A 27771-nucleotide genomic window follows, 5' to 3' on the forward strand; every position below is an offset into this window, starting at 1 on the left:
ATTCCAAAAAACAAGAGGATTCATTAGGGGACTGGATAAAGCCTGTAAAAAGGAAGCAAAACGGAGTTTACCTAAGACGCTTGAAGAGGCAATTAAATTTGCATTAATTTATGAAGATAGTACGCGTCCAGGTACACTCACCAGTCTCACTGATATGGAGCCCAAGTCTAAGGAATTAGAAACCTCAAAATTTGTGGGCAAATTTAAAAGAAAAATGCCATTTTTCAAAGGTAAAAAACAACCCTTTGAAAAGAAACCATATATGAGGCCAAAGCTAAGTCCTAATGACTTTGATAAGGCCAAAAAACAAAAATTGTGTTTTAATTGCCTATCCCCTAACCATGCTGCTTGGAATTGCCCTCAAAAGAAAAAGGGGGAAGACAAAGAAAAGGACAAAGGCAAGGGAAAAGAAAAACAAATCCATGTAGTGCAGACCTTAGAATTAAAGGGCCATGAAAAGTATAAATCTTTAGAGATCTTGCACATGGATGTACAACATAAGTGTTGTATGTCAACTTCTTTGTGGCAGCCTACTTTTGGGCCACATGATTTACTTAGAGTACATGGATTGGTAGCTGGAAAACGGGTTAGAGTCATGGTTGATGACTCTGCCACACATAATTTTATAAATTATGCACTTGTCAAAAAATTGAAACTTCCCCAACAAAATAGTGAGCATCAATACGTCGTGCATATGATGCAAGGCCAAGACAATAAAATATGGGATACCATGGTATCCAATTTGGAAATCGAGATCCAAGGATATAAAGATAAGCTTGATTTCCAAATAATGAATATGGAAAGAGCTGATATTGCTCTAGGGAGGGAGTGGCTGTGGGGATTGGAACCATCCTTAAAACGTAGCTATCACCATAATACACTGGAATTTGAAAGGGATGGTAAGACTTTTGTCATTCAAGGTGAACATGAAGTATCTGATAATCCTTTGCTGTGTTCTACTGAAGTTCAGAAGCTGATAAAGAAGGAAGTTTGTGAGGTATATATGCTATGGTCTTTTCCTGTACAAAATATTTTTACTTCCTGTAATATAAAGCAACAATTTTCTTATGTTTGCGAATTGAATGTAAATAATGAATTGAACAGTTTGTTAGATGATTTTAAAGATGTGTTTCCTTCTGATTTACCTAGTGGCCTTCCACCAGATAGGGGTGAAATAAATCACCCAATTGATATAAATAAGGACACACACCCAATTTCAAAACCACCATATAGGTTAAGTGAAACACAGCATCAAGAAGTTGAAAGACAAATTAAGGATTACCTGGATAAAGGGTTTATTCAACCCAGTAATTCACCTTGGGCTTCACCAATTTTATTGGTCAAGAAAAAAGATGGTTCTATGCGACTTTGTGTTGACTATAGAGCACTTAATAAAATAACGGTGAAGAATAAATTTCCTATGCCCAGAATGGAAGATCTTTTTGATCAATTGCAAGGGGCAAAATTCTTCACAAAGATAGACTTAAGATCAGGTTATCACCAAATAAGAATTAAGGCACAAGATATTTCCAAAACGGCATTTCGTACTAGATACGGGCATTATGATTTTTTAGTGATGCCTTTTGGTCTCACTAATGCACCAGCTACTTTTATGAAGCTGATGAATAGTGTTTTACGGCCCTATCTAGGACATTTTGTAGTAATCTTTTTGGATGATATCTTGATCTTTAGTAAATCAAGAGAAGAACATTTGGAACACTTATTATTAGTATTCCAACTGTTAAGAACACATTCCCTTTATGCGAAGAAAACTAAATATGAATTCTTTGCACAAGAGGTCAAATATTTAGGGCATATAATCTCGAAAGAGGGAATCAATATGGATCCAGAAAAAGTAAGGGCAATTATTGAATCGCCACCTCCACGGAACCTGGAAGAGCTGCAGATCTTCCTAGGTTTATCTGGATTTTATCGTAGATTCATTCGAGATTATGCCAAAATAGCTGTTCCAATGACAGACCAACTTAAAGGGAAAGGGAAAAGTTTTAATTGGGAAACAGACCAAAATGAAAGTTTTCAAAAACTTAAGGTAGCTATTGCTACAGCTCCAGTATTATTAATAGTGGATCCCAATAAACCATTTGTGGTTGAAGCTGATGCCAGTGACAAGGCAATAGGCGCGGTCTTATTACAAGAAGGTCGACCAGTTGCTTTTGAAAGCAAGAAATTAGATCGTGCAAAACAGAATTATTATGTTTATGAGAGGGAGCTGTATGCAATAGTACATGCAATGAAGAAATGGAGGCATTATTTGTATGGTGCCAAACTTTTGATCTTATCGGATCATGAAAGCATTAAGTGGCTTAATGATCAACCAGATTTACATGGGCGTAAAGCCAGATGGGCCGAACTCCTCCAAGAGTTCGACTATGAAATAAGATATAGAAAAGGAAAGTATAATATAGTAGCTGATGCACTCAGCAGAATGCCCATCATTAATGAATTGAGTTTTACTCAGTTCACTTCCAACTTGCTTGAATCTTTAAAAGGGAAATGTCAGGTTGATCCGGCATATTCCAACATATGGGAAGCAATAAAAAATGGGGATCCAAATGAAAGTGCTTCTACTGAGGAAGGAATATCTGAGGATGTTCAACTAGGAAATGGAGCATCAGGGGTTGCTCAAACTGGATTCAAGTGGAAGAATTTTACCATTGATAATGGTTATTTACTCTACAAGGGTAGGGTATGTGTCCCGAAAGATATAGAAATAAGGCGCCAGATACTCTTTGAGTGTCATAATACCCCTAGTGCGGGACATCCAGGAGTTAATAAGACTTATAGTCTTATTAAAAGGCAGTTCTATTGGCCTGGAATGAATAAGGACGTCCTTGACTATGTGGTCAAATGTAATAAATGCCAGGTTAATAAAACTGAAAAATTAAAAATGGGAGGACTTCTCCATCCATTAGAAATTCCTTCGGGAAAACGGGAGAGTATCTCCATGGATTTTATTGTTGCTTTACCTAGAACACAGAGGGGGCACGACTCTGTGTGGGTAATTGTGGATAGGTTAACCAAAATGGCTAGGTTTATTCCAACTTCAACTGATGTTAAAACACCAGAATTGGCTAGATTGTTCGTAGAGAACATATACCGATTGTATGGCCTTTTGGCAAATATAGTTTCTGATCGGGATAGAAAATTTAATAGCCATTTTTGGCATGTGGTATTTAAGAAATTGGATACTAAACTTAGCATGAGTACGGCGGATCATCCGCAAACAGATGGGCAAACTGAAAGGGTTAACCAAATTCTTGAAGATATGCTTAGGGCATATGTAAGCAAAAGGCAAACTAATTGGGAAGAGTATTTACCGATAGCAGAGTTTGCATATAACAGTGCCAAACACTCTTCCACTGGATATAGTCCGTTTATGTTGATGTATGGGTTTCAGCCCAGAGTTCCTTTTGCAGTAGGACTGCATAAGGAAAAGGTTCAGGCAGCTAAAGACTTTTTGGAGGATATGAATAATATGTTAAATTTTGCTCAAGAAAATATTAAAAAGGCTCAAAGTCGAGCTAGAGCATATGCCGATCCTCACCGAAGAGACATCTCCTTTGAAGAAGGAGAATTGGTCTATCTTAAGGTGCCTGAACAAACTAAAACTATGAAAAAGGGACATTGTCCAAAGCTTTCACCAAGGTATTGTGGTCCTTTCATAATACTTAAAAGGGTGGGAGAATTGGCTTACAAGCTCCAACTACCTGCTGGTAGTAAAATACATCCAGTTTTTCATGTAAGTAAACTAAGGAAGAAGCTGGGGGATTTGGATAATCTAATCCTAAATGATGATATTGAGGAGTTATTCTATGACCAATCTAATCCACATAAACCAGAAAAAATATTAAATGTTCGTAATAGACGAACGAGGAATACTATTTATCAAGAGTGTTTGGTTAAGTGGAAAGATTGTTCAGAGGAAAGCTCAACATGGGAGCGAGTAAGTACTTTAAAGAAAAGGTTTCCCGATTTACAGTTAGACCTTCCAAATATCGTTTTCGAGGACGAAACCGATTCTTAAGGGGAAGGAAATGTGACATTAATGTGACATTAAAAGTAATACTTAATGTTACATTAATGTCATAAGTGTGGAATGTAACATTAAAAGGGATATTTAATGTTACATTAAGGTAAATTTAGGGGAACATGCACGAGAATGACCGTCCGGGCTCTTGGGCGCCCGAACGGGGTCAAGGGGAGCCTAGAGAGTAAGGGAGTCCAGGAATAGTAGGACTCCAGCAAGTTGACGGCTGGCAAAGAGATAAGATTGAGGGCCAGCACTTATCTAGGCGTGGCTGGGAGGTGAAGAACACTCGTGCTTCCATCAGTCTGAAGAAAGCTTTCTTCCGTAATCTAATATACATAAAGAATGATAGTTAGCAAGTCCCCCCACTTTATTCTTAATGTATAGAGTGGGAGCAGTTGGGACTATTTTTGAATCCTTTGCTGGCCAGATAAGTATCAATTTTAGAATGCCATACACGAGGAGCTTGTTTGAGACTTTACGCAACTTGCATACCATACGCTCTTTCCCCTTAATCACGAACCTTGGAGACTGTGACACATAAACATCCTCATGTAAATCCCCATTCAAGAATGTTGTCTTAATGTCCAACTGATGTACTTTCCAGCCATAATTTACAGCCATAGCAATCACACATCTCATCGTATACTCACACGGTGTCGTGCCACTACACGGACACGGTGTGAAAAACTCTGAAATGCATCATCATCCAACTTTCTTAATAATGTAGAGAGTCAATGTGATCCGAGTCATTAGTGCCAATGTCCATGGCATGGATTATCCAAAAATACTAGATTTTTGAATAATTTAGGCCTATTTTTTATATTATTTATTGTAAAAATCTAAAAAATATAGAAAAGCTTCTAGATTATGATGGCATGCAAAAAGCAAGTTGCTTTTTCAGCCAGTGATGGGATTTTTCATAAAAAAGAGAGATTGGCAAAATCGCACGCGTCGCGATCGCTATTGACAGGCTGAAAACTGCAGTTTGAATTGGAAGAGGAAGGAGTGATCTGAGAGATCCCTGACCAAACAACCTGAAGTTTTACCACCCTTCCGAAGCCAACGGAGCCATTAGATTTGGGTTCCAAGCAGCAGAGAAGGAGTTGTTATTTCCGATCCACGTTTTAGTTCTACGAGGGAGCTCCAAGAGATCTAATGCCTGGAGAGTGCTTTTAAGTAGTGCCAGACAAAGGATTTCAGGTTCCGTCAATACATATTGATTTGATTCATTGTGCTTTGTCATTATTGTGTTTACCTCTTGTGTATTCTTTATCTTCTCTTCCATCTCCTATCTCTACTTCCTTCTACCTCTAATCCTCAATGGATTCGACCTTTCGACAAAAACCCCTCCGACATCGGTGAACCCGACGTGAAAGGTCGTCAAAAGAAAGAAAGACAAGATGGGAGAACCTTCAAATACAATATCCAGTGATGTTTTGCAACAGTTGATGCAAAATATGAATATGCTTATGCAGGTACAACAAATGTAACAGGTGATGCAGGCTTCTGCTCAAACAGAAAGTGTTGTGATAAATGCTTTGTAAGCAGTTGAGCGTGACATGAAGCTATTTAATGGCAGGAATGTATCTGTATATGTACATACATATGCTCAAAAGATAGAATTCTTTGGAGTGGCTCAACTTGCATGGAGCCGATATTTTGTTCAGATCACTGTACATGAACTGAAAGCGCGAATCACTGAATTATACATGCAAAATACTGACTAGGTAGCTTTCAAGAAGACACTCAGGGAAGAATTTAACATTGAAGATACTAGTTTGATTATGTACAAGACTTTTCAAGAGTGGGTTTAATTTTACATTGAAGATACTAGTTTGATTATGTGCAAGACTTTTCAAGAGTGGGTTTTAGAAAGGGTCTTGTGGCTACAAAATTGTTAAGAGAATTTGAAAGTCAATTTGAGAAGTTAGATTTTGCAAAACAACAAGCTTTTGCAAGTCAGAAAATTGAATTGTTTCTACAGGCAACTGATCCTGAGCTTCAAGAGAAGCTTGATGATTTGCTGGAGGATCAGACTACAGAGATAGGTCTGAAAACAAAGTGGAGACATATCAAGGAAGTTGTTACTGCACTTGTGAAAAAACATAGAAGAAGAGAAAGACTGCATGTCTCTAGCTTGCCCACTGTTGCAGGTAAAACATTTGATGTATCCAATAAGCCACCTACTTCTGTGGTTAACCCTATGACTGTACCTACTATTGTTCCCTCTATTAGGAAAGATGTCTTAGATGAATTGATCAAAGGCATGCGGGATCTTCAACTGAAGGTTGCAAAATTGGATGAAAAAGGACGAGGAAAGGGGACGGGCAGCAACCCCTAAGCCAGGAAAAAGATGTATGTAGTGTGATAGTTTGCAGCATGAGAGAAAGGATTCTGTTACCTATCAGGAGGCCTTGGTACGACAGCTCATCTTTTGGAAAGATAGCAAGATCCATGCACAAGAAACGGAATTGCCTCTTGCTTTGAATTTTGGAAAGAGAGGTACGCAGAAGTTGTTAGAAGACTTGGCTATTCGAAATGCTTATGCGATGGTACATGCTTCTACTTTTGGTCTACAGTTGAATAGAATACATGGCCAAGTGATGGTTGGTCCAAAGGCTGAAATATGGACACATGCTTTACATACAGCTGAAAAGAGAAAGATTACTGATTGTGAAATGTCTCATACAGGGCAAGGCATTCATGACATAACTGGTTGAGAATCACCGGTAGATGCATATTTAGCAAAAGGGCAAAACAGAGATATACTTGTGGAAGAGAAACAGAAGAGAGATGAAGATAATACAGGGATATCTAAGGAAGCTACAAGAAGAAGTGTGGATTTGCCTAAAGCTGCAAATCAGCCACCTCCCGAGCATGTTATGGAAAAGGTCAGTTAGGAGCAAAAACAGGATAGCAAGCAAGGGGGTAAATAGCTGGGATATAAGCTGCAGTCTGATATTGAGATAACCATGAATGCCTTGGAATATCCTGTACTGGAAGATTCAGCCACTGCACCCTATAGATTTTCTTAATGCATCTGAAGAGGTTTGTGAAGATAATGTTTTACTTGATGCAGGGACTCAAACAAAGATCAATGACTTGTTGGATGCACATGATTTGCAAGATGATACAATTATCGTTTCTGAAACGGTTCATGAGCTCAAGGATATGTATTTACAAGATGTTAAATGTAATGCTTTACAACTGAAAAATGTTTCGGATGCTTTGTCAAAAGCCTTGATTGACAATTCTAAGATGCTTCAAGATATGGATTGTTTCACTATTTTCGGTGATGGTGAGAATATGTTGAATGCAAGTGAGGCTTAGTTTATGTTGGATGTGGAGCAAAAAGGTTATCAAAAGCAACTTTCCATGCGATGGACTTTGAAAAAGCAGACATGTTGCTATGTATTTGTTGATGGGTGCATTGATAGAATGTATATGGAGATTCAACAACCTCTGGAGTATAATATGCAACCAAGGCCTTATGACCCTAGAGGAGATACTAGGTATGGCTTAAGAATTGTACAAATGCCGAGTATTTTGATCTATGATCCAAGGGGATGCTTTCTTATATGTATGATAAGCGACAAGTTGACATTATGGATGTTTGACCTGGGTAGTGCATCGGCAGCACATACCGGAGGATATACAGGTTCAAAGGGGGTGGATGTCGTGCCACTATACGGACACAGTGTGAAAACTTCTCGAATGCATCATCATCCAACTTTCTTATTAATGTAGAGAGTCAATGTGATCTGAGGCGTCCTGGAGTTTTATCCCCCCTTCTGAAGCCAACGAAGCTATCAAATTTGGGTTCCAAGCAGCAAAGAAAAAGCTGTTATTTCTAATCCACGTTTTTGCTTTACGAGGGAGCTCCAAGAGATCTAATGCTTGGAGAGTGCTTTTGAGTAGTACCAAACAAAGGATTTCAAGTTCTGTCAATACATATTGATTTGATTCATTATGCTTTGTCATTATTGTGTTTACCTCTTGTGTATTCTTTATCTTCTCTTCCATCTCCTATCTCTACTTCCTTCTACCTCTGATCCCCGGTGGATTCGACCTTTCGACAAAAACCCCTCCAACAACGGGATGTAAGAGCAAAAGTTTCCTATTAATCAATATCATTCTTCTCTGCATAGCCTTTTGCTACTAATCGTGCTTTGTACTTGTCAATAGTGCCATCAGCCTTGCATTTGAGTTTAAAAACCCATTTTGTGCCTATGGCCTTCTTACCAAGTGGTAAATCCACAAGATCCCATGTAGAGTTAGTGGCAATGGAATCTAACTCTTGCTGTATGACCTACATCCAATGTACATCTTGCTGAGCTTTATCCAAGGAAGTAGGCTCATCATCATCCAACAATGAGCTCATAAACACATGCTCATCACAATCATCTACTTCCATTATATCAGCCAAATGTGCCCCTCCTACATTATGTGTTGCATGCCTAGCAGCCCGTCTACTACATCGAGGTAATGGGGCATCCTTTTTACTCTCCTAGAGAGTTTGTAACAACCATCTCGAGACTGTTTTTGCTGCATTTACAATAGCCTTTTCATGCTAAATTGCCGCCTCCACTGCATGTCGCAAACCCTCATCAATAGCTTGCTATTCGAGAGCATATGGAGAAGTAACAACTTGTTGTAACAGGTTTATCTTGCCATTTACAACATGCATGGACTCCAAAGAAAGTGATAGAAGGCCTTCAAAAACATCACCAATATCATGTGTAGCTGGCATTTGAAACTCATGTGAAAATGTTACATTTTCAGCAAATATGACATCCCTACTCACAAACACCTTCGTGCATGGGTCATACAGGTAATAGCCTTTGCTTTTCGAACTGTAGCCAATAAAAATGCATTCTTATCATCAAGCTTTCCATAAAGCTCTTTCGGAACATGTGAGTATGCTACACAACCAAACACCCGAAGGAGTAGTCAACTGTGGGTTTCATGCCATGCCAACCTTCAAATGGTGTGATCGTCTTCAAAGCTTTTATAGGTACCCAATTCAATACATGATTGGCATACTAAAGCCCTTTTAACCAAAATTTATGAGGCAACCCCTTTCTTTTCAAGATACAAGTCATTTCCATGAGAGTGGAATTCTTCATATCAGCAACTCCATTTTGCTGAGGAGTTATTCTAACAGTGGCTTGATACGTAATGCCACGATCCAACAAATATGTCTCAAATTCCAGAGACGTACTCCCCCCTTCTATCTGTGCGAAGTGTTTGCACTTTTGAACCAATTTCAGTCTCAAGCTTTGCCACAAGATGTTTAACACACATAAATACATCAGATTTAGCCTTCATCCCATACACCCATGTATACCTCGAGTAGCCGTCAATAAATGTAACAAAGTAAAGACGACCCCCAAGTGCACGTGTCCTCATGGGACCACAAATATCAAAGTAAATAAGTTGCATTTTTCGGACAGCACGCACTGCATCATCCTTTAAAAAGGCAAACATGTGCATCTTGCCCAAAACACAGAAGTCTTCACTGGAGACAATGCATCTACCATATGACACCTTTGAAGGGCCATTAAACTCCCAAAGCTTATATGTCCATAACCACATGCCAAAGCTCCACATTCTGCATAGCGAGCATAAGATTAGTGATTGCCAGAGCATCATGAGACTGTCGATCATAAGTGTCTAACAAGAATAAACCGTTGTACAAGATGTCGGACAACTTGAGTGCATAGTTCATCTCTCTATCTCTGACAATACATTTGTCATTCTCAAAGATGACTTGAAAGCCATGCTTATTGAAGGCAAAAATAGACAACAAGTTCTTTGTAATGTTAGGCACAAACAATACATCTAGAAGCAAGAAGTTTGAACCATCTGCAACAACAATAGCGACTACCCCAATGCCACAAACATCATAGCTATTGTTGTTCATGCATGTGACATGATTCCCAGCAAGGGTTGAATGTAAACAAGTAAGCAAACACTTCCTTAAAGTGATGTGCTTTGAAGCACCACTATAAAAATGAACAATGCTCCTCTACCAAGTTAGCTAAAGCATCAATATCTACTGATTTGCTGGATGATACCTCTTGAACAACCAAACCAAAGTCTTTCTTCTTCTTCTTGGCCAATCTCTTTCGGCACTCATCAATATAGTCACCAAGCTTCTTACAATAATAACATTTTTCCTTCTTTTTAAACTCATATGAGACTTGGACCAAGGGCTGTCCAGTATCACCCTTTTGCTAACTTTGTGCATTTTGCGTAGCTTTACCCTAGCCTTTAAACTTAGAAAGAATAGCCACATCACCTGAACACAATGCAACATTCTTCCAAGTCTGCTCCTCTTGCAACAAGAGACCTTCCAACTCCACAAAAGGGACTGCTACCTCTCCCCCCCCAATGACAACATCAAAAAAGTGTGAAAATCAAGATATGACTCTAAAAGAGAGTTCAAGGTGATGTTCACCAATTCAACATCCTGAATAATCTAATCAACATTGAGCAACTACTCACATAAATCCTATATATGGGTAAGATGATCCATTATACTATCACCCTCATCCATGTTAACATTTGCCAACTCTCTACGAAGGTAGGAGATCTTGGCCTGATTGCGGGCAGCAAACATATGCTCAAGTATGTCCCATGCTGATTTTGAGGTCTTGCAAGCATAGTAGCAAGGGAACGCCGTTCCACCCCCTTGGGAACGTGGGAACACGTTCCACACCAAAAAAATGCCAAAGGAACGAGGGAACGCTGCGTGGAAACGCCTGTGAAGGGGGAACGACCTGGGGAACATAGGGAAAGTAGGGGAACGTGGAGGGGAACGTGGGGAACGCTGGCGGGAACGCCTGTGAAGGGGGAACGACTAGGAGAACGTGAAAGGGAACGTGGATGCTGCCGTTCCCCAAAGGGGAACGTTAAAAAAGTGACGGGTACTATTGCGACTACCGAAAGTGACCACGAGGTGTCCGGATTGTGGCGATTGGCATGCAAACTATCGGACTGTCGGGAGCAGGGCGTTGTGTGCAGCGATTCGCGTGCATTTGTTTCAACCTTTAGGTAAGAGAAAACTGCCCGCTCAACTGCAGTCTCCTCTCTCTCTCTCTCTCTCTCTCTCTCTCTCTCTCTCTCTCATTTCAGAATAATTACAGTTCTTTCTCTCTCTCTCTCCCCCTCCCATTTCAAAATAATTACAGCTCTCTCTCTCTCTCTCTATCTTAGCTTTGTTTTTACAGCTCTCTCTCTCTCTCTCTCTCTCTCAAAACAAGCTTACAGCCTCAGATTTTTTTGTTAACAGCTATCAGCCTTTTCTTTTACTAATTACAGCTCTCTCTCTCTCTCTCTCTCTCTCTCTCTCTCTCTCTCTCTCTAAAACAGCTCTGTTTTCGCAGTAGTCTCTTTCTCTTAAAACAAGCTAAGTCTCATGGAGAATCGACTAATGCTTTTGATTCCTAAATTTATAGAAGTTGTGGCTTGCTTTGGATCAAAGCGTTCGGGCAATAAGCGATCTCAGCCTAGTTGGTGGGACGAGGTTGAGAAAGTGGACCATTATGCATCAAAGGGAGGTGCAAAGAAATGGAAATGCAAAAGGTGTGAGCAATTGAAAATAGGAGAATCCAATCGTGTGAAGCAACACTTATGTCATGTTGACATCGGAGCCCAAATAAATTTCTGCCCAAATACCACACCCGAAATGCGAAGGCACCTCTTGGCAAAGTACCCAAGTAAAGAAGACAAAGCATGTGCAAGGCAAAAGCAAGCAATTGATGCATCTTTTTTTCATGGACAAGCTGATGATATAATCATGGGTGATGGAACCATGCATGGGGGAGTTGGAACTTTTGCATCCCCACAATCCCATCATGGAAAATGCAGCAAGCAACAAACCTTGGGAACAGCTTGGGATCCTCGTAAAAAGGACAGTGTGGATGTAGCTGTGGCAAGATTTTTCTACCATGATCATGTTGCATTCAACATTATAAGATCACCCTACTTCCTTGAGATGGTCCAAGAGATTGCCAAGTATGGTCCAACCTATAAGCCTCCAGCATATGAGACACTACGTATCACTTTGTTGCAAAAGGAAAAGGATGTAATTGAATGTGCTTTGGCAACTGTGCAAGAATGTTGGGTAAAGAATGGTGTCTCTTTGATAGCAGATGGGTGGAGTAATACTCGAAAATGGTCCATCCATGGGATGGTTGGTTATTCCCGAGGAAAGATGCAATTCATTTCCTCACATGATGCCTCAAGTACAGGAGAAAGTGCAGATCAGCTTGTGAAGGAATGGGCAGAAGGTGTTGAAAAAGTTGGGGCTGAAAATGTAATCCAGTTTATTGCTGATGGTGAGGCAACAAATAGGGTAGCAGGTATGAGACTTGAGGAGAGAGATCCGCACATCACATTCAGCCCATGCTTTGCTCATTGTTTGAGCAATTTGTTAAAAGACATTGGTAGCTTGTCATGGATTGATCCCTTCATCCAAAAGGGCAAGGATATAATCAGTTTCATCCAAAGCCATCAGTTCATTCTTAGTGAGTTCCGCAAGAGGTCACCTAAAAAAGATCTCTTAAAGTACTCCGAGACGCGCTTTGGCTATAACTTTCTTATGACAAAGAGACTTGAGAAGGTAAGCTTACCCCTTAAGCAATTGGTGGTAAGTAATGAGTGGATGGGATGGGCTACTTGTAGATCAAGGGCTGGTATAGCAATGGAAAACATCATACAAGATCATGCATTTTGGAATGAATTAAAAAGCATCAATATTGTCATGAAGCCAATCATGCGCTTGATGCGAATTGCAGATGGACGAGAGCCATGCATTGGAAAGGTCTATGAGGGGGCAGATCGCATGATTGAGAAGCTAGGACAGCTTGGTTTGGATGATGCAAAGTATCAAAAAGTCTCAAATTTATGTGAGGCAAGATGGAATGCTTATCACTCACCTATGCATGCAGTAGCATATGTATTAGATCCAAAGTTCCAAGGGTGTGATCAAGAGAAGGATGAAGAAGTAATGTAGGGTTGGGACATAGTGCTTTCTAGGTTGGTTCCAATTGATACTAAGAGAAGATTGGTAAAAGATCAACTTGGTTTTTATAGAAACAAGTTAGGAAGGTTTGGGTCAGCTGATGCACAAATAGATCGGTTTAAGATTGGGGCTGCCTTGTGGTGGAAAGATTATGGGACACGTACACCTAAGCTTCAAACATTGGCAGTGCAGATTTTGTCTCAAGGTACAAGCTCCTCTCCCATTGAGCAACTACGGAGTGTATTTGGGCATGTTGCATCTAAAAAGCACAATAGATTTGGGACAAAACAAGTGAATGACTTGATATTTGTCAGTGCAAACTTGCGCTTGATTGCAGATGTGGCTTCCCTCAAGGCAGAAAAGTTTATAGCTCTTGATGAAGAAGAGTCCTCTAACGATGAGGATGGGGAGACACCTATGCCTACACATATGGCCGATGATCAAGATGCTTTGGAACTTGCAAATGCTGATTTTGATGATGATATGGCTTTCTTAGACAATGTGGATGATAGTCTTTTGGATAGTCTTGCTGCTGGTGGCAGCCATGTATGATCCAATGGTTACTTTGAGAGACTTTCAAATTCCAAGTTGCCATATTTTGTCAACTATACTTGTTACTTGATGCTTCTTGACTCTTTTATGTAGTATAATCCTACATTATCATCTATTTTGGATCTTATAAGTTATGTGCCATTTCAATGTAACCATCCTTTCATCTATGAAAAAGACTATCATGTTTTGCAAATTGTACATGTGTTTTTCAAAGAGCTTTTATGAAATATATAAATGAATGGCTTGAAATATATCAATCATATATATAGTACAAGTCGTTCCCTTTACGTTCCCGTTCCCCTTGGGGCTTTGTTCTCGTTCCCTTAGAACCCCGCATTCCCGTTCTCGTTGCCGTTCCATTGCTACTATGCTTGCAAGACTAAATGTGTAGAATAATAGCCCTTTTCACAGACAATGCTATCAAAGAAAGTGCCTGAACATCCTTTGAATTCCATTTCCTCTAATTCTCTGTAGGAGGGGGAGGAGAAGTAGCAATAGTAGCAGCACCAGCAACCTATCCTCAAGCATGACACTGAGGTGTCTAAGGTGCAAGACCTCCTAGTCCCTGCAAGTCGCCAATAACATAGTCTCTCTCTTTTGGGAATTTGTGCCACATGGCATACATGTAACAATTTTCCCATTTAAACCTTTTGGTCTAAAACTCTCCATGATCGGTGCAAAATTTGACTTCGGCACAGACCAAAGAATTAATCCTCGTACAAAACCGAAGATAATGACGCGAACAGATTTTGAGGTCCAAAAATAGTAACTCCCTAAATTTTAGGGATGGTGATCCCTGCATTCCTCAAGTTGTTCTGAGCAACTTTTATTATTGTGACCACATCAAAAAGTATAATATGACTCAGTTACGGTGACTTTTATTCTGTGAGCATTCTCACATGTGCATCTTCTGTCTTGGCCAGGCTCATTGTCCTGCACCATCTCCAGTGGCTAAGCACACAGTCCCAAACCACTAGCATTCTATTCTTCAGTGCCCATTCAATATGGAACCGGTCCTAAGGCTCAGACAAACCATTAGTCCAATTTGTCCCAATGGCTGCCTCTTCTGGCCATGCAAAGATCCCGGCTTATTCCAAGAGAACTCTGGGGATAACTGTTAGCAGATCAGATCCTGGTCAGTCGAACTGCCACATGGCAGTCCAACCTGGTATTGCACCAATCGACTGCATTTAATGCAGCCGACCTGCCTGTTTTTTCGCCCAGTTTTTGTGGCTATTTATAGCCGATTTTTCCAGCAGTCTTCTACACTTTTCTGCTCGCAGATTACAGACTGGTGGCTCGCGCAGATTCCGTCTCTGTTCGCAGATTTCTGACAGGAGACAGTATAGACTGCAGCGGACTTCGAGGTGAACACCAGGTTGCATTGTCGAGGTGGAGACACGCAGTCCAGCGCACTGCACATGTATATATCTGCATATCTTTGTATACACCACACTTTATACAGCAGATTTTCATCTTCCACTGTCTCTTTCTCTCTCTTCTCTCTCTGCGTTCTCTCTCTCTCAGTCCTACGCTTCTGCACCGCTGCACTCTGACATGGTATCAGAGCAGTGTTAAAGGGCTGACTGAGTGCAGAACCAACCTGAAGAGGAGTTTCTATCGCGACACAAGGCTGCGTTTTCAGCGTTTAAGGGCAGGCAGGAGGGCTGCGCCTCGGAACAAGGCTGAAGCGAGCGTGGGCACGCCGGAAAGGAGTCTAGGTGGTGGATTTGCTACTGTTTACTGCTGTTTAACGAGGAGGAAGTTTGAGTTTTCAGCTTTCAAGTGCAGGTTTTGCTTTTTCATCGCCTCCGGCGGGTGAAGAACTTTCAAGACGCGGAAGAGCCCTAGTAGGCTGAGTTATCACAGTCAGAGGGAGCTACTTTTGCGTTTGTGAAGGCATTACAGGTGAAGATGTCTACCGAGATTGACTTGGAGTTCCAGACGATTATGGACCGGAAGGTACCTGTCTTACCGGCTCTTTCCGCAGATCAGAAGCTCGATGGCGACAACTACCGCATCTGGCGCGTAATGATATTGGCCATCCTTGAGTCCTATGATTTGGCAGAGCTTGTATAGGAGGAGATTGACCGGCCCTCGGTGAGAGATGAGTCCAAACTCTCTTCCAATGCTCGTGCGGAGTTGGCCAAGGCGCAGTCTCACTGGGACAAACTGAATGCCAGGATTCGTTCCTTTCTTTTTCTGTCTTGTACTACAGCCGTGATAGCTCACATCGAGCACTTGACGGTGGTTCGGGAGATATGGCTGGAGCTTGATCAGATGTATAACCGGATGACCCTAATGAAGCGGGTTTCTTTGGAGGTTCAGATATGGACCTTGTCCGTGAACAAGTCTTCCTCGTTGCGGGAGCACATCAACAAGCTTAGACAGCTTCAGATGCAGGTTCAGAATGCGGGGCCGATTTCCTCCAAAGACATGACGATCACACTCTTGTCCCAGTTGCCGCCACGATTCGGTGCTTTCTACTCCGCCCTTATTGCTTCGGGGCGAGAGTCCCCTCTTCGGTGGGAAGAGTTGGTTCCTATGGTCTTGGACCAAGAGGAACAACTAAAGGGACAGAATGCTTCCAAGTCGGAGACACTGACAGGTCAAGCCTCTCAGAAGAAGGGGAAGGACCAAAAGAAGAAGGGGGATAACAAGTCAAAGAAGGACAAGGACAAGGACAAAGAATCCACATGCCATATTTGTGGCAAGATTGGCCATTGGAAGAAGGATTGCCCTGACAAAGACAAGAAGGACACCAACAAGGACACAAAGGATTCTAGAGCGGTGGCTGCACCCCCATCAGCTGCATTTCTTCATCTAGCTGTCATTGAGGACTCTACATCGAATGCTTCTGATGCTGCGATGACAACCCCCCACGCTCGAGAGTGGATCGTTGACAGTGGTGCCTCCCGGCACATGACTCCTTCATCAGATGGTGTTGCCCAGTTGCGACCTTCGTGTGGGCAGATTCTCATCGGAGATAGCTCTTCAGTGTCTATTGCAGGACGGGGTGAGATGCAGCTTATTCCAAATGGACGCGACGGTATCCATACCTCCGAGGTCTTGCATGTACCAGGTTTAGGATATCATCTTCTGTTAGTTCATAAGATTTGCTCCCTTGGACTTTTGGTGGAGTTTGACAGTGATTCAGTGCGAGTCCTTGATCGTGGGTCAAGGAAGGTTCTCTCATCCGGATATGAGGAGAACGGCATCTATAAATTGAAGTCTTCCACCGCCCTCTCTACTCTTCTTCTTACCTCTCAGACACAGTCAGAGCTATGGCATGCTCGGTTTGGTCACCTCAACTATGATTATCTTCGGAGGGCGTCACGTGGACAGCTTGTTCGAGGGTTGCCGGATATAGTGGTGAGCCAGCAGCCATGCGTCTCCTACATTCGTGGAAAGCAGCATAGGGATGCCATTCCCCACAAAGCTTCGCGGCGGTCTACTTCACCGATGGAGCTTGTATCTACGGATCTTTGTGGCCCTATGAGGAACGAGTCCTTGCGAGGGAGCTCGTACTTCATGTTGATCGTAGATACTACAGCAGAATGACATGGGCCAATTTCTTGGCATTGAAATCAGAAGCTTTCTTCCACTTCAAGGATTGGCTTCTCTTTGAGGAGAACCGATCAGGCCGGAGATTGAAGACCTTGCAATCCGACAAGAGTGGTGAATTTGTTTCTAATGAGTTTGCTCGTTTTTGTGCAGATAAAGGTATTCACCAGGAGTTTGCTAATACCAACACTCCTCAAGAAAATAGCATTCTTGAACGGAAAAACCGCACTGTGATCAAGATGGCGCGCACCATGATGGAGCACCGACAGACACCTCAGTTTCTATGGGCCGACGCTGTGGCTACTGCAGTCCACATCCTTAACCGATCCCCCACTTCGGCCGTTGATGGGATGACACCTTTTGAGGCTTACTTCAGGACTAAGCCCGATGTTTCTTATTTTAGGGTCTTTGGGTGTGATGCCTATGTTCACATTCCCAAGGCTCATCGTGATAAATTTGAAGCAGCTTCCCGAAGACAGGTATTTGTTGGCTACAGCTTCCAATCCCAAGGCTATCGTTTGTACAATCCCGTTAAGCGGGATGTGTACACTAGCCGAGATGTGCGGTTTATGGAGGTTCCGGCCATATCCGCGGGTAAGGAGCATCCCGTTCTTGGAGATCCAGGGGAGAGTTGGGCTCCTACTACATTTCCTTTGGAGCCCGTGCCTTTTGATTCTGATTCTGTTTCTGACACAGAGTCTACTGTTCCACCGGTCACCCCCGAGGAGTTACCACCGGTGGATATCCCAGAGTCTTCAGCTGATGGAGAGAGACGAAAGGAGGTTCGGCCTCCTCGTTGGGCCCATGACACACTCCGTGATTCAGGGATCAAGGGGGTCCTTGAGGCGTGGGAACTGCAGGATGGTCCGCGGCAGTCACGGAGGCACCAGGCACATTCTACGGAGCTTGTTTGCTCTAACTATTGTTTGATGACCCGTGTTATGCAAGATCGAGAGCCAACCTCTGTGAAAGAGGCTTTACAGTCCGCACCATGGAAGAAAGCTATGGAAGCCGAGTTGGAGGCTATTGAGAGGAATGGCACTTGGTCACTCGTGCCACGCCCCCCGAATAAAAAGGTGATTGGCGTCAAATGGGTCTTCAAGACCAAGTACCTTAGCGATGGTTCTTTGGACAAGCACAAGGCTCGCCTTGTTGCTAAAGGTTTTGCACAACGCCCACGGATTGATTGTCATGATACTTTTGCCCCCACTGCTCGTATGGCGACTATTCGAGCTATTCTTGCCTTGGCTGGCCACAGGAGATGGCCTGTCTATCAGTTGGATGTGAAGCCAACCTTCCTCAATGGTGATTTGAAGGAGGAGATCTATGTCGAGCAGCCTCCTTGCTTTGGATCTTCAGATGGGAAAGTCTACAGGTTGAAGAAGGCCTTGTATGGCCTCAAGCAGGCTCCGCGTGCATGGAACGAGAAGATTGATTCGTTCCTTCAGTCACAGTTGGGATATTGGCGTTTTAAGGCCTATCCGCAGCTTTATGTACACACTTCCGAGGATGGTTGTGTGCTTTTTGTGTTGTATGTTGATGATTTGATTGTCACAGGTGATCATGCACAGAAGGTCCAAGAGACGAAGGCAACTTTACATCGGACGTTCGAGATGACGGACTTGGGTCTACTCCATTTCTTTTTGGGCCATGAGATTTATCAGTCTCAGAAGGGGATCTTTATCTCTCAGCAGAGATATGTACAAGAGCTCTTGGTTTCTTTTGCAATGGAGGATTGTCGGACCCTTTCTACTCCTATGGATCCGAACTGGAAGGCCTCTTCCCATTCAGCTTCTCCCATGGCGGATGCTTCCCGCTATCGTCAGTTGATTGGATCATTGATTTGGCTCCTCAACACTCGTGTTGATCTTTGTTTTGCTGTTGGGCTCTTGGCAGGGTTTATGAGTGAACCTCAGACGATGCATTGGCAGGCTGCTCAGAGGATACTTCGGTATTTGAGGGGGACGTCTGATTTAGGGATTCATTATCCCGCAGGCACAGGTGGTTCAGATCTTGTTCTTGCAGGTTGGAGCGACTCGGATTGGGCCGGTGATGTGGACCATAGGCGGTCTACTACAGATTACTGTTTTACCTTGGGTACAGGTGTTATCTCATGGAGTAGCAAGAAGCAGCCCACGGTAGCCCTTTCGTCTACTAAGGCGGAGTATCAGACCGCGTCTTCCACCACATGTGAGGCTGTGTGGCTTCGAAGATTGTTAAAGGAGCTTGGCTGCCCCCAAACTCATCCTACTTTGCTGCAATGTGACAATGAGAGTTGCATTGCCTTGGCACGGAATCCTGTTTTTCATGCCCGGATGAAGCACATTGAGATCCAGTACCACTTCATCAGAGAGAAGCTTCTGGATGAGACCATCACCGTGAAGTACTGCAAGACGGAGGACAATCTTGCAAATTTGTTTACGAAGGCACTTCCCCAGGCTCTACTTCGGAGACACTCCAGATCCCTCAGGCTTCTGCCCCGCCCAGGCTCTGAGAGGGGGTGTTAGCAGATCAGATCCTGGTCAGTCGGACTGCCACGTGACAGTCCGACCACGTGGCAGTCCAACCTGGTACTGCACCAGTCGGATGCATTTAATGCAGCCGACCTGCCTGTTTTTTCGCCCAATTTTTGTGGCTATTTATAGCCGATTTTTCCAGGAGTCTTCTACACTTTTCTACTCGCAGATTACAGACTGATGGCTCGCGCAGATTCCGTCTCTGTTCGCAAATTTCTGACAGGAGAGTGCAGGCTACAACCAACTTCGAGGTGAACAGCAGGTTGCATCGTCGAGGTGGAGACACGCAGTCCAGCGCACTGCGCCCATGTATATATCTGCATATCTTTGTATACAGCACACTTTATACAGCAGATTTTCATCTTCCACTGTCTCTCTCTCTCTTCTCTCTCTGTGTTCTCTCTCTCTCAGTCCTACGCTTCCGCACCGCTGCACTCTAACAATAACAAGCAACAGCAACAAAAGAAAAGAAAAATCAAATATTTATATAAGTAAATAAGAAAAGCAACTGTAAAAAGTATCACCACCTAGTGACAGTGGCTAATCCACATAATATCTAAGACAAAGGGGTGGGGATAGTATTGACCTCCTCCCTAATGGGCTCATCAAACCCTCTGAGATGCACATACCAAGGGTATTTCAAAGGAGAATGACAATCTCATCATAGTCAAGTACATACAAGGGAGTTTCTACACACCAACTATGGGTTAATTTATGCCATGGTGGACAAGGATCCTACAACATTGCAATGTGATATTTTGCGTAAAGCCATGGAGCAAGAACTTGAAACCATTAAGCGGAATAGTACATGGAAGCTAGTGCCTTGACCAGCCAAACGAAAGGTGATTGAAGTAAAGTAAGTCTTTAAGACTAAATATCATAGTGGTGGTACTTTGGACAAACACAAGGCCTAATTGATAGCCATAGGATTTGTTCACAAACCCAATGTTGATTTTGACGCCACTTTTGCCTCTATCATACGAACGGCCACTGTTCATACGCTTCTTGCAATTGCTAGCCATAGCAAATAGTCAATCTACCAATTGGATATAAAGTTCACGTTTATCAATGGAGACTTGAAGAAGGAAACCCATGTTGAGTAACTTTTTGGCTTTTCTAGGTCATCTAGACAAGTGCTCTCTATGGCTTTATGCAAGCAACTCAAACTTGGAAGTACAATATCAATATCTTTCTTAGTGAAAGTTCAAAGATCAAGGCCATAGTATCCCAAAATGACATTTTGGACCCTAGAGTTATTTCTAATACATTTTTGAAACTTTGAAGTGCATTTCAAGATCAACAGTTTTTTTTTTTTTCGCTTGGGTTTTTTTTGGGGGGTTAAAGGGGTGAGAGGCATTTTGTGAAAAAGTTTTTGTTTGGGGAGAGAAGAGCTTGAGAGGTCTTGAGTAGACATGCAATGTGTTTTAGTTCTCAACTTTCAATTCTAGCCTTTCAAAAACACTTTTATTACATGTGTTTGCATGCATATCTCACTTCACTAAAGTCATTTATAGTAAGAGAATGGTAGTAGTCACACAAAGATTTGCATGTCTAAGAAGATAATATTAACTCTCAACTCTTGCCACCAACCTACAAGCTCATGAAGGCTTGGTGATCATAAAATTTGAGTCACCTTAACCATAGATGAAATCAACCTTCCTTTCATGAATGGGTAGTAAATCCCTAATTACAACTTAATTACAACAACAAACAATTAATGCAAATCTGAAAAATACAAATTTACCTACTAATCTTGGACAATGCACACCCAATTGGCTCCAAAATTGGCGCCCCTTTCAGTATTTATTTAGCTTTATTTTTAAAAAAAGTTTATTTACAATGGGGTTCTCGGGGTCTCCTTCACAATCTAAACTCCCCTTGCTATCCAAAGTGACCAACAAGTCTTCAATCTCATTTGCCCCTTGATTCGGGCACATAATTTGCCTTCACCCACTTCATAGACGATGGAAATGCTCCAAATTCAATGGCTGGCTAGTCCTCCACCTGAATCCAAGTCTTGGAGCTTCCAATTTCTGGCACGCTTCCCGAGACTGCTACTAAACTCTAATTTCTGCTGTAAATTAGGATTTACATCATAGAAATTTGTAATTTTTCAGTCTCCAAGGGTCCAAATACTGAGATTTTCGGAGCAAGGCTGTGAAATGGATGGGAGATGAGAGAGAAAGCTATAGAGAGAGAAAATTCGTTGGTCGCAAAAAATGACTGAAAATCAATCAAATGCAGCTGCTACCCTGCTACGATAACTTGTAGATACAAAGAACTGAAGAAAATCATTCATTTACTGTTGTTACCCTGTCTCAGCAGTCTGTAGATGCTATCACCTACTGTTGATTGGACTTCTCCAACCCTTGGCTGCTCAGAAGGTCCTCCAATGGCTGCAAATCAAACCAGCAGCATCTCTCTCTCTCTCTCTTTCTTGTAGCTAAATACACTAAAAATGCCTCTCTCTAGCCTCTAAAGATATTTTTCGGTCTTGCATGGGCATTTTCAACAAGTGGCAACCTTTCCAAATGGTTTTTCCAACATTAGCCATAATTAAATATTAATTTTCAATCTTTAAATACTAAAAATTAATCTAATAATTATTTTGATACCCTAAAAAATAATCTGATTGGCCAATAATTAAATTGGCTAGGCAACTTCTATTCCCGAGTATCTCTGTGCCATCTTTGACTATCAGATTGACATTAGGTACCATTAAACGCCACTTCTCTAGTGTCACCAACTGACACTTATAGCCAAGTGAATGACCTAGGCCAACAACTGGCACCAGATGCTACCAACTACCTATGCAGCATAACTTATAGCAACTTTTATCTTTAACATCCCGTGATTTTCTCGGGTCTCGGGCTCGTAAATTTACTCTAACCCTAGTTACACCTCACATGTGCAACATTTACTTAACCATGTGATTAAAAATTAATCCACATGTTAAGTGAGATTTCAAAAATACATGTTCTCATGACAATAGATGAGCAATCATTCTCAAATCTACTGCAATTTCTCATCATTTCCAACAAATCCCAATGACACAGTTCTCAAGATAATTGAAAAACTCTCATTTTTATAAAAAGTCAAAATTGTACCTAGAAATTAGAGCTGAGAAATATCAAAATTTGTCGAGGAAAAAGAGATGAGTAATAAATTAGAGAAAATTCTCTAGCATTCCCGCAATAAAATGCTTACACGGCAATTGTCTTGCTGTTCCAACCTTAGAAAGTACTATAGATCAAGTCACTTTGTTGTCCTTGATGGCTCAACTACTCTCTCAACCAACCACTCAATTCTCTACCTTCAAATCTGCCCCACCAATCTAGAATGAAAGAGAAACAGCCCAACATGAAAGATGTGCTTGCATGTAACCCAAAACTGATCTGAACTTGACATTTTGCCAATTTCCATTTTCATTGAGACATCCACATGCAAATTCAAGCTACATAGACCTTTTAGTCTTACCCTTATTAGATTAACATTAAATGGTACACAACCTCAATTTTAAATTGAAAATTCATAACGTCTTTGAAGTTGAAAGTATTGAAACTTTCCACAAACCTTAGTCTGGATATTTTAAATCATTTAAATCTCTAATCTCCATGACACCAAAGGTCATTTCCAAAAGGAAATTCAATGTCATTGCTAAAGATCTAACCTAGCTACCCCATCGGCACCTACCCCCCACAACTTCTATCAATGTCTACATAGCCAAAGCTAGGATTTCTTGTTAGCAGCCATGTGTGACTTGTGCAGTCATCTCCGACTTGTGAGCCTCACTCTAAGTCAACAAGGATCCATTCACCTTTCCTATGTAACATCTCTATGTCTTTTCCCATGTCTTTTAAGTAAATTGTGTCTATAGTTTTGTATGTGTATGTGTATGTATATGTATGTATAGTTGATTGACAATGATCCCTCAAGGTATTCATCATTTGTGTTTTTTCCTCCTCTTCATATTGGTTATCGTTGTGTACTACATGGCTTGTCTTGCCAATCACGTTGATTTTCACAATCATCAATAAGCAGTTGGTCAATTTGGAATGCATTTGTCTATACAAGTGAGTAGGTTGAAATGACGATGGACAATAGAGAGATTTTCCAGTGATAAGTGAGAGCCAATAGTCCAAATGGCAATTGGCAATTGATCTTCCCCCTCCATCTTCATGGACTCAAGATCTCCCTCTTACTCATTCTAGTGACGCTCTTATGGGCGGTGCCAATCATGCTTCATCTCCATGCTGCCCTGATCTCCCCTCCCCTTCGCCCTCTTGCTTGGTCACATCCCCATTTTATGGCTCCCCATCTTATTCCTCTCCCCCTCTTCCACAACACTATCACCCTTGTCGTACTGCAGCAACCTTCACTGCCATCCCTTATACTCAAACCTCCTTTCCTTCCCTCTCTTGGCCACCATCACCACCGCTGCTGCTCCCCTTACCTTCCCCCTCCTTGTTTTGCCACATATAAAACTATAGAAACAATTTACTTGAAAGCATCAGACAAGACATAGAGAAGGTAAATAGGGAAGGTAATGGATGACCTTCAGGGCAAGTTCACATTCATTCTGCCGTTGGAGCTCCTTGAAGACAGCGAGCATGTCAGGCTTGATGAGGCGAGCCACTTTGGTTTGAAAGACGGAGGAGGTGCGCATGGCGTCGCCCTTGCATCTCTTGAGCTCTCGTACGGCACGCACCGCTTCGTTGGAGAGGATCCTTCCTTTCCACAGAGGCCCCCGGGGCTTACCAGGGTTTCTGGAGCTGCAGACGACCTGGGAGCTGTAGTGACGCCTGCTGCTCCAAGGGCTTGTGGCGATGGATGGCGGCAGGCAGAGTTCGCCCGCCCCGCACAGCCTGCAAAGACCAGGGGAGAGGTTGCCTGTGAGCTTGCTGTCCGGCGCTAAGGCCGACAGGCCTGTACTCCGTTGCTGATGAGACAACATGATCTGATTTGTCTGTCGCCCTTTCTATTCATGCCTTGGCACATCCTGAAAATATCTCATCTCATCGCATTAATAATAAAGTACCATGTTTCCAATCTCTCAAAGCCTCTTACGACACACTCTCCACACGATCAACGAGTTATCTTACTATTATATTATTTTTGTCATAGGTTCAAAAACCTTGAACTTTTAAAAGGCTTCTTGAATCTACTCTTTTTTCAAAAAAAAAAATCAATCAAAACAATACCCTCCCCTCCCTTTTTTCTCACATGTAATTTCTCATTTTTTCTTTTCCCTCTCTTTTTTCATTAAAACCTTCCTTTCACCTCTCTTTTTAATTAAATTCCTTCCCTCTCCCACTCTCTCTCTCATGTGTAGTGCTTAGGTTCTCTCTCTCTCTCTCTCTCTCTCTCTCTCTCTCTCTCTCATATTAAACTTTTTTTAATTAAACTTTTTTTAAAAAAAATTAGATTCTCTATTTTTCCCTTTCTTTCTCTGTGTTAGATTAATTTTTTTAAATTAAAATAAGGTGTGTGAGAGAGAGAGAAAGAGAGAGAAATATACAAAAAGCAAAAAAGAAAGAAGAGAAGAGGGAGGGGAAACAAAGAGAAAGAGAATTATAAAGAGAGAGATGGGGGAAAAGAAAATAATAATTTAAAAAAGACTATTCTCTTTCCCCTCTCCTCTCTTCGTCTTCTTTTTATTATTATTATTATTCTTCTTCTTCTCTCTCTCTCTCTCTCTCTCAAAGTGTGAAAATTTATATTTGAAAATTTTTAATTTTAAAAAAAATTAAAAATATTTAATTAAAAAAGTTTAATCTAAGAGAGAGAGAGAGAGAGAAATTGATTTAAAAAGAAGTTTGATTTGATTAAATGAGAGAGAGAGAGAGAGAGAATATAAGTCTTAGACATGAGAAAGAGAGGGGGGAGAAATTTAATTAAAAAGGGGAGGGGGAAAAGAAAGAGAGAGATTATAAGTGAGAGAGAGGTGAGGGGGTTTTAAGTTAAAAAAGGGGGGGGAGGGGAAGGCTTTAATGAAAAAAGGGAGGGGGAAGAGAAAATGAGAGATTACACGTGAGAAAGAGGGGAGGGGAGAGGGTTCTGATTGAAAAAAATATGTTTGATCTTGACTAAATTTTCTACTTGCACTAGGCTGCCCGTGTGTAAAAAAATATTATTTATTACCTTTTACAAGGCTATTTTCCTTCATAGCCTTACCATGTATGTGTTCATAAAAGGCATGGAATATTCTACCAATATGCTTACTCGTACCTACTTTTTCCCTCACATATGCATCATATAAGGATGGGTTCAGATTAAGTGGATAGCCACATTTAAAAATATATCTACACAACATGGTGTTGATGTGTTAAAAGCATATTTGTGAGTATGATGTATATTACAAGCTACAATACCACAAGGTTTGAATCCTTGCCACCATTGGACGCTTTTTTTCATACCACACATACCAAGTCACATGCGAAGAATTTTAAGAAATACAGTTTGATCGTGACCTCCATTGGATGCTCATGTTTATGCCACACATACAAAGTTGTTGCAAAGAAGTTATAGAGATACGGTGTTGTGACACTTGGTGTGTAAAAGTGTCAATAGGATCATTAAATTGTTCTTGACCAGCATCATCCTCATTTTTAGTGGCAGCCATAAATGCATTTGCCTCATCATTATCATCCTCTAAATCTTCAAAAACTAACATACTGTGGACCTTGGCTTTTACATTCTTATATACACATTGTTACATGGTCAGCTATATACTTTTCACCACATTTGAAACATAAGCGCTTTTCCTTCCTTTCTTTGTATAGGTCCATAAGAATAGACTTTGGATTACCATTGACTAAAATATTTCTAAACTTGATGTCCCCTTGTTTATAATCCATTCTTGGATAGTCTATTATACTAGAATTGCTCTTGAAACATTGAATAATAAATAAGTTGGCACTCTAGAGTCCCCACTTAGTGCATGACTGCTGCCATAAGCATTGCCAACGTGTCCCTATTTTAAAACAATCCTTGGATGTCCAAAAGTAGGCTAAAATGTAGATTCTCATCTATACTTCCTTCCATACCATTCCACAAGCTCAATGGCTTTGAAAAGAGTGGTAGGATTTTGCACCATAACGTCAGTTGACAATGAAGGTTCTAGACTATACATATACTTGTAGAATTTAGCTTCATCGCTTATACTCTCTACATACATAGTGAGGTTGAGAAATTGGTTTGTATAATCCCACACACTTAGGCCTCTTTGCTCTACTACATACCATCTTTATGCCAATTTCTCTTATTCAAGAGGAGAAACAAAGATCTCATCCATAAGTGCTTTAAATGCATCCTAATTCTCCACTAGTATGTTCTCCTCCTTAATGTATCTCCACCAAGTATGCAAAAACCCTTCCAAATGTAATGAGACATAGTGGATCTCCATATCATTAGTCTTAAGGAATATATCAAAACAGGACTTCAACTTTAAAATCCATTCCTTTAGGTCGGATGGTGAAGTTAACTTATCCATTGTACTTTGCTAAAACTATTGTATCTTTCAACTCCCTCTCATGAAAAGGTTATTGTCCCAAAATATGTTGATCATGGTTTGTAAACGCCCCGAACAACGTAGTATGCTTAACAATTATGATATTCGCTTGTTTTCAAGATTTAATATAAAAGAGAATGAACACTTAAAGCTGAAAATGAAAATTACTCACAAAATTACAGCCATGAAAATGTAAAAGTAATGGAGACAAGATTGAGGGTTGAAGATGGGCAACCCCCCCCCCCCCCCCCCCCCCCCGAAGGAATGCATTTCTGCTCAACCCAAGTCCCTTAGGGAAGAGTTCAGTTACAATCAACCTGAGAGTGAGAAGAAGTAATTCTCACTCTCACAAGATCATGCAAAGATGTACAAAAACACATGCATTATCTATTATGCAATGATAAGAACTGATTTCTTTACAGTATGAGAGAAGAAAAAGGGAAATTCAGCCTTTCTCCATCGTTGATCAACAGTACATGGATAGGGCTTGCTTCTTGTAGCTAAAATGGAAGAAAAAGCTCGAGAAGGAGGTGTTGTGATGAATTTACAG

The 27771-nt window shown here is 41.4% G+C and overlaps 1 protein-coding gene and 1 pseudogene across 1 annotated transcript in view; one reads left to right on the plus strand and one right to left on the minus strand.

Annotated features, from left to right (window-relative positions):
- Positions 1 to 24754, minus strand: part of LOC148010204 (protein THYLAKOID ASSEMBLY 8-like, chloroplastic) — a 31380-nt gene extending 6626 nt beyond the window's left edge. Inside the window, exon 1 of the mRNA XM_087672682.1 lies at positions 24267 to 24754. Coding sequence (XP_087528808.1) covers positions 24267 to 24665 — 399 coding nt within the window. The 5' untranslated portion in view covers positions 24666 to 24754. The remainder of the gene's footprint in view (positions 1 to 24266) is intronic.
- LOC148010205 (uncharacterized) lies at positions 11472 to 13631 on the plus strand (annotated as a pseudogene).
- Positions 24755 to 27771: the final 3017 nt, after the last annotated feature.

This window comes from Lygodium microphyllum, chromosome 30 (genome assembly GCF_053477565.2).
Source record: "Lygodium microphyllum isolate KBCC chromosome 30, Lygodium_microphyllum_v1.1.10, whole genome shotgun sequence".
Classification (NCBI taxonomy): domain Eukaryota; kingdom Viridiplantae; phylum Streptophyta; class Polypodiopsida; order Schizaeales; family Lygodiaceae; genus Lygodium; species Lygodium microphyllum.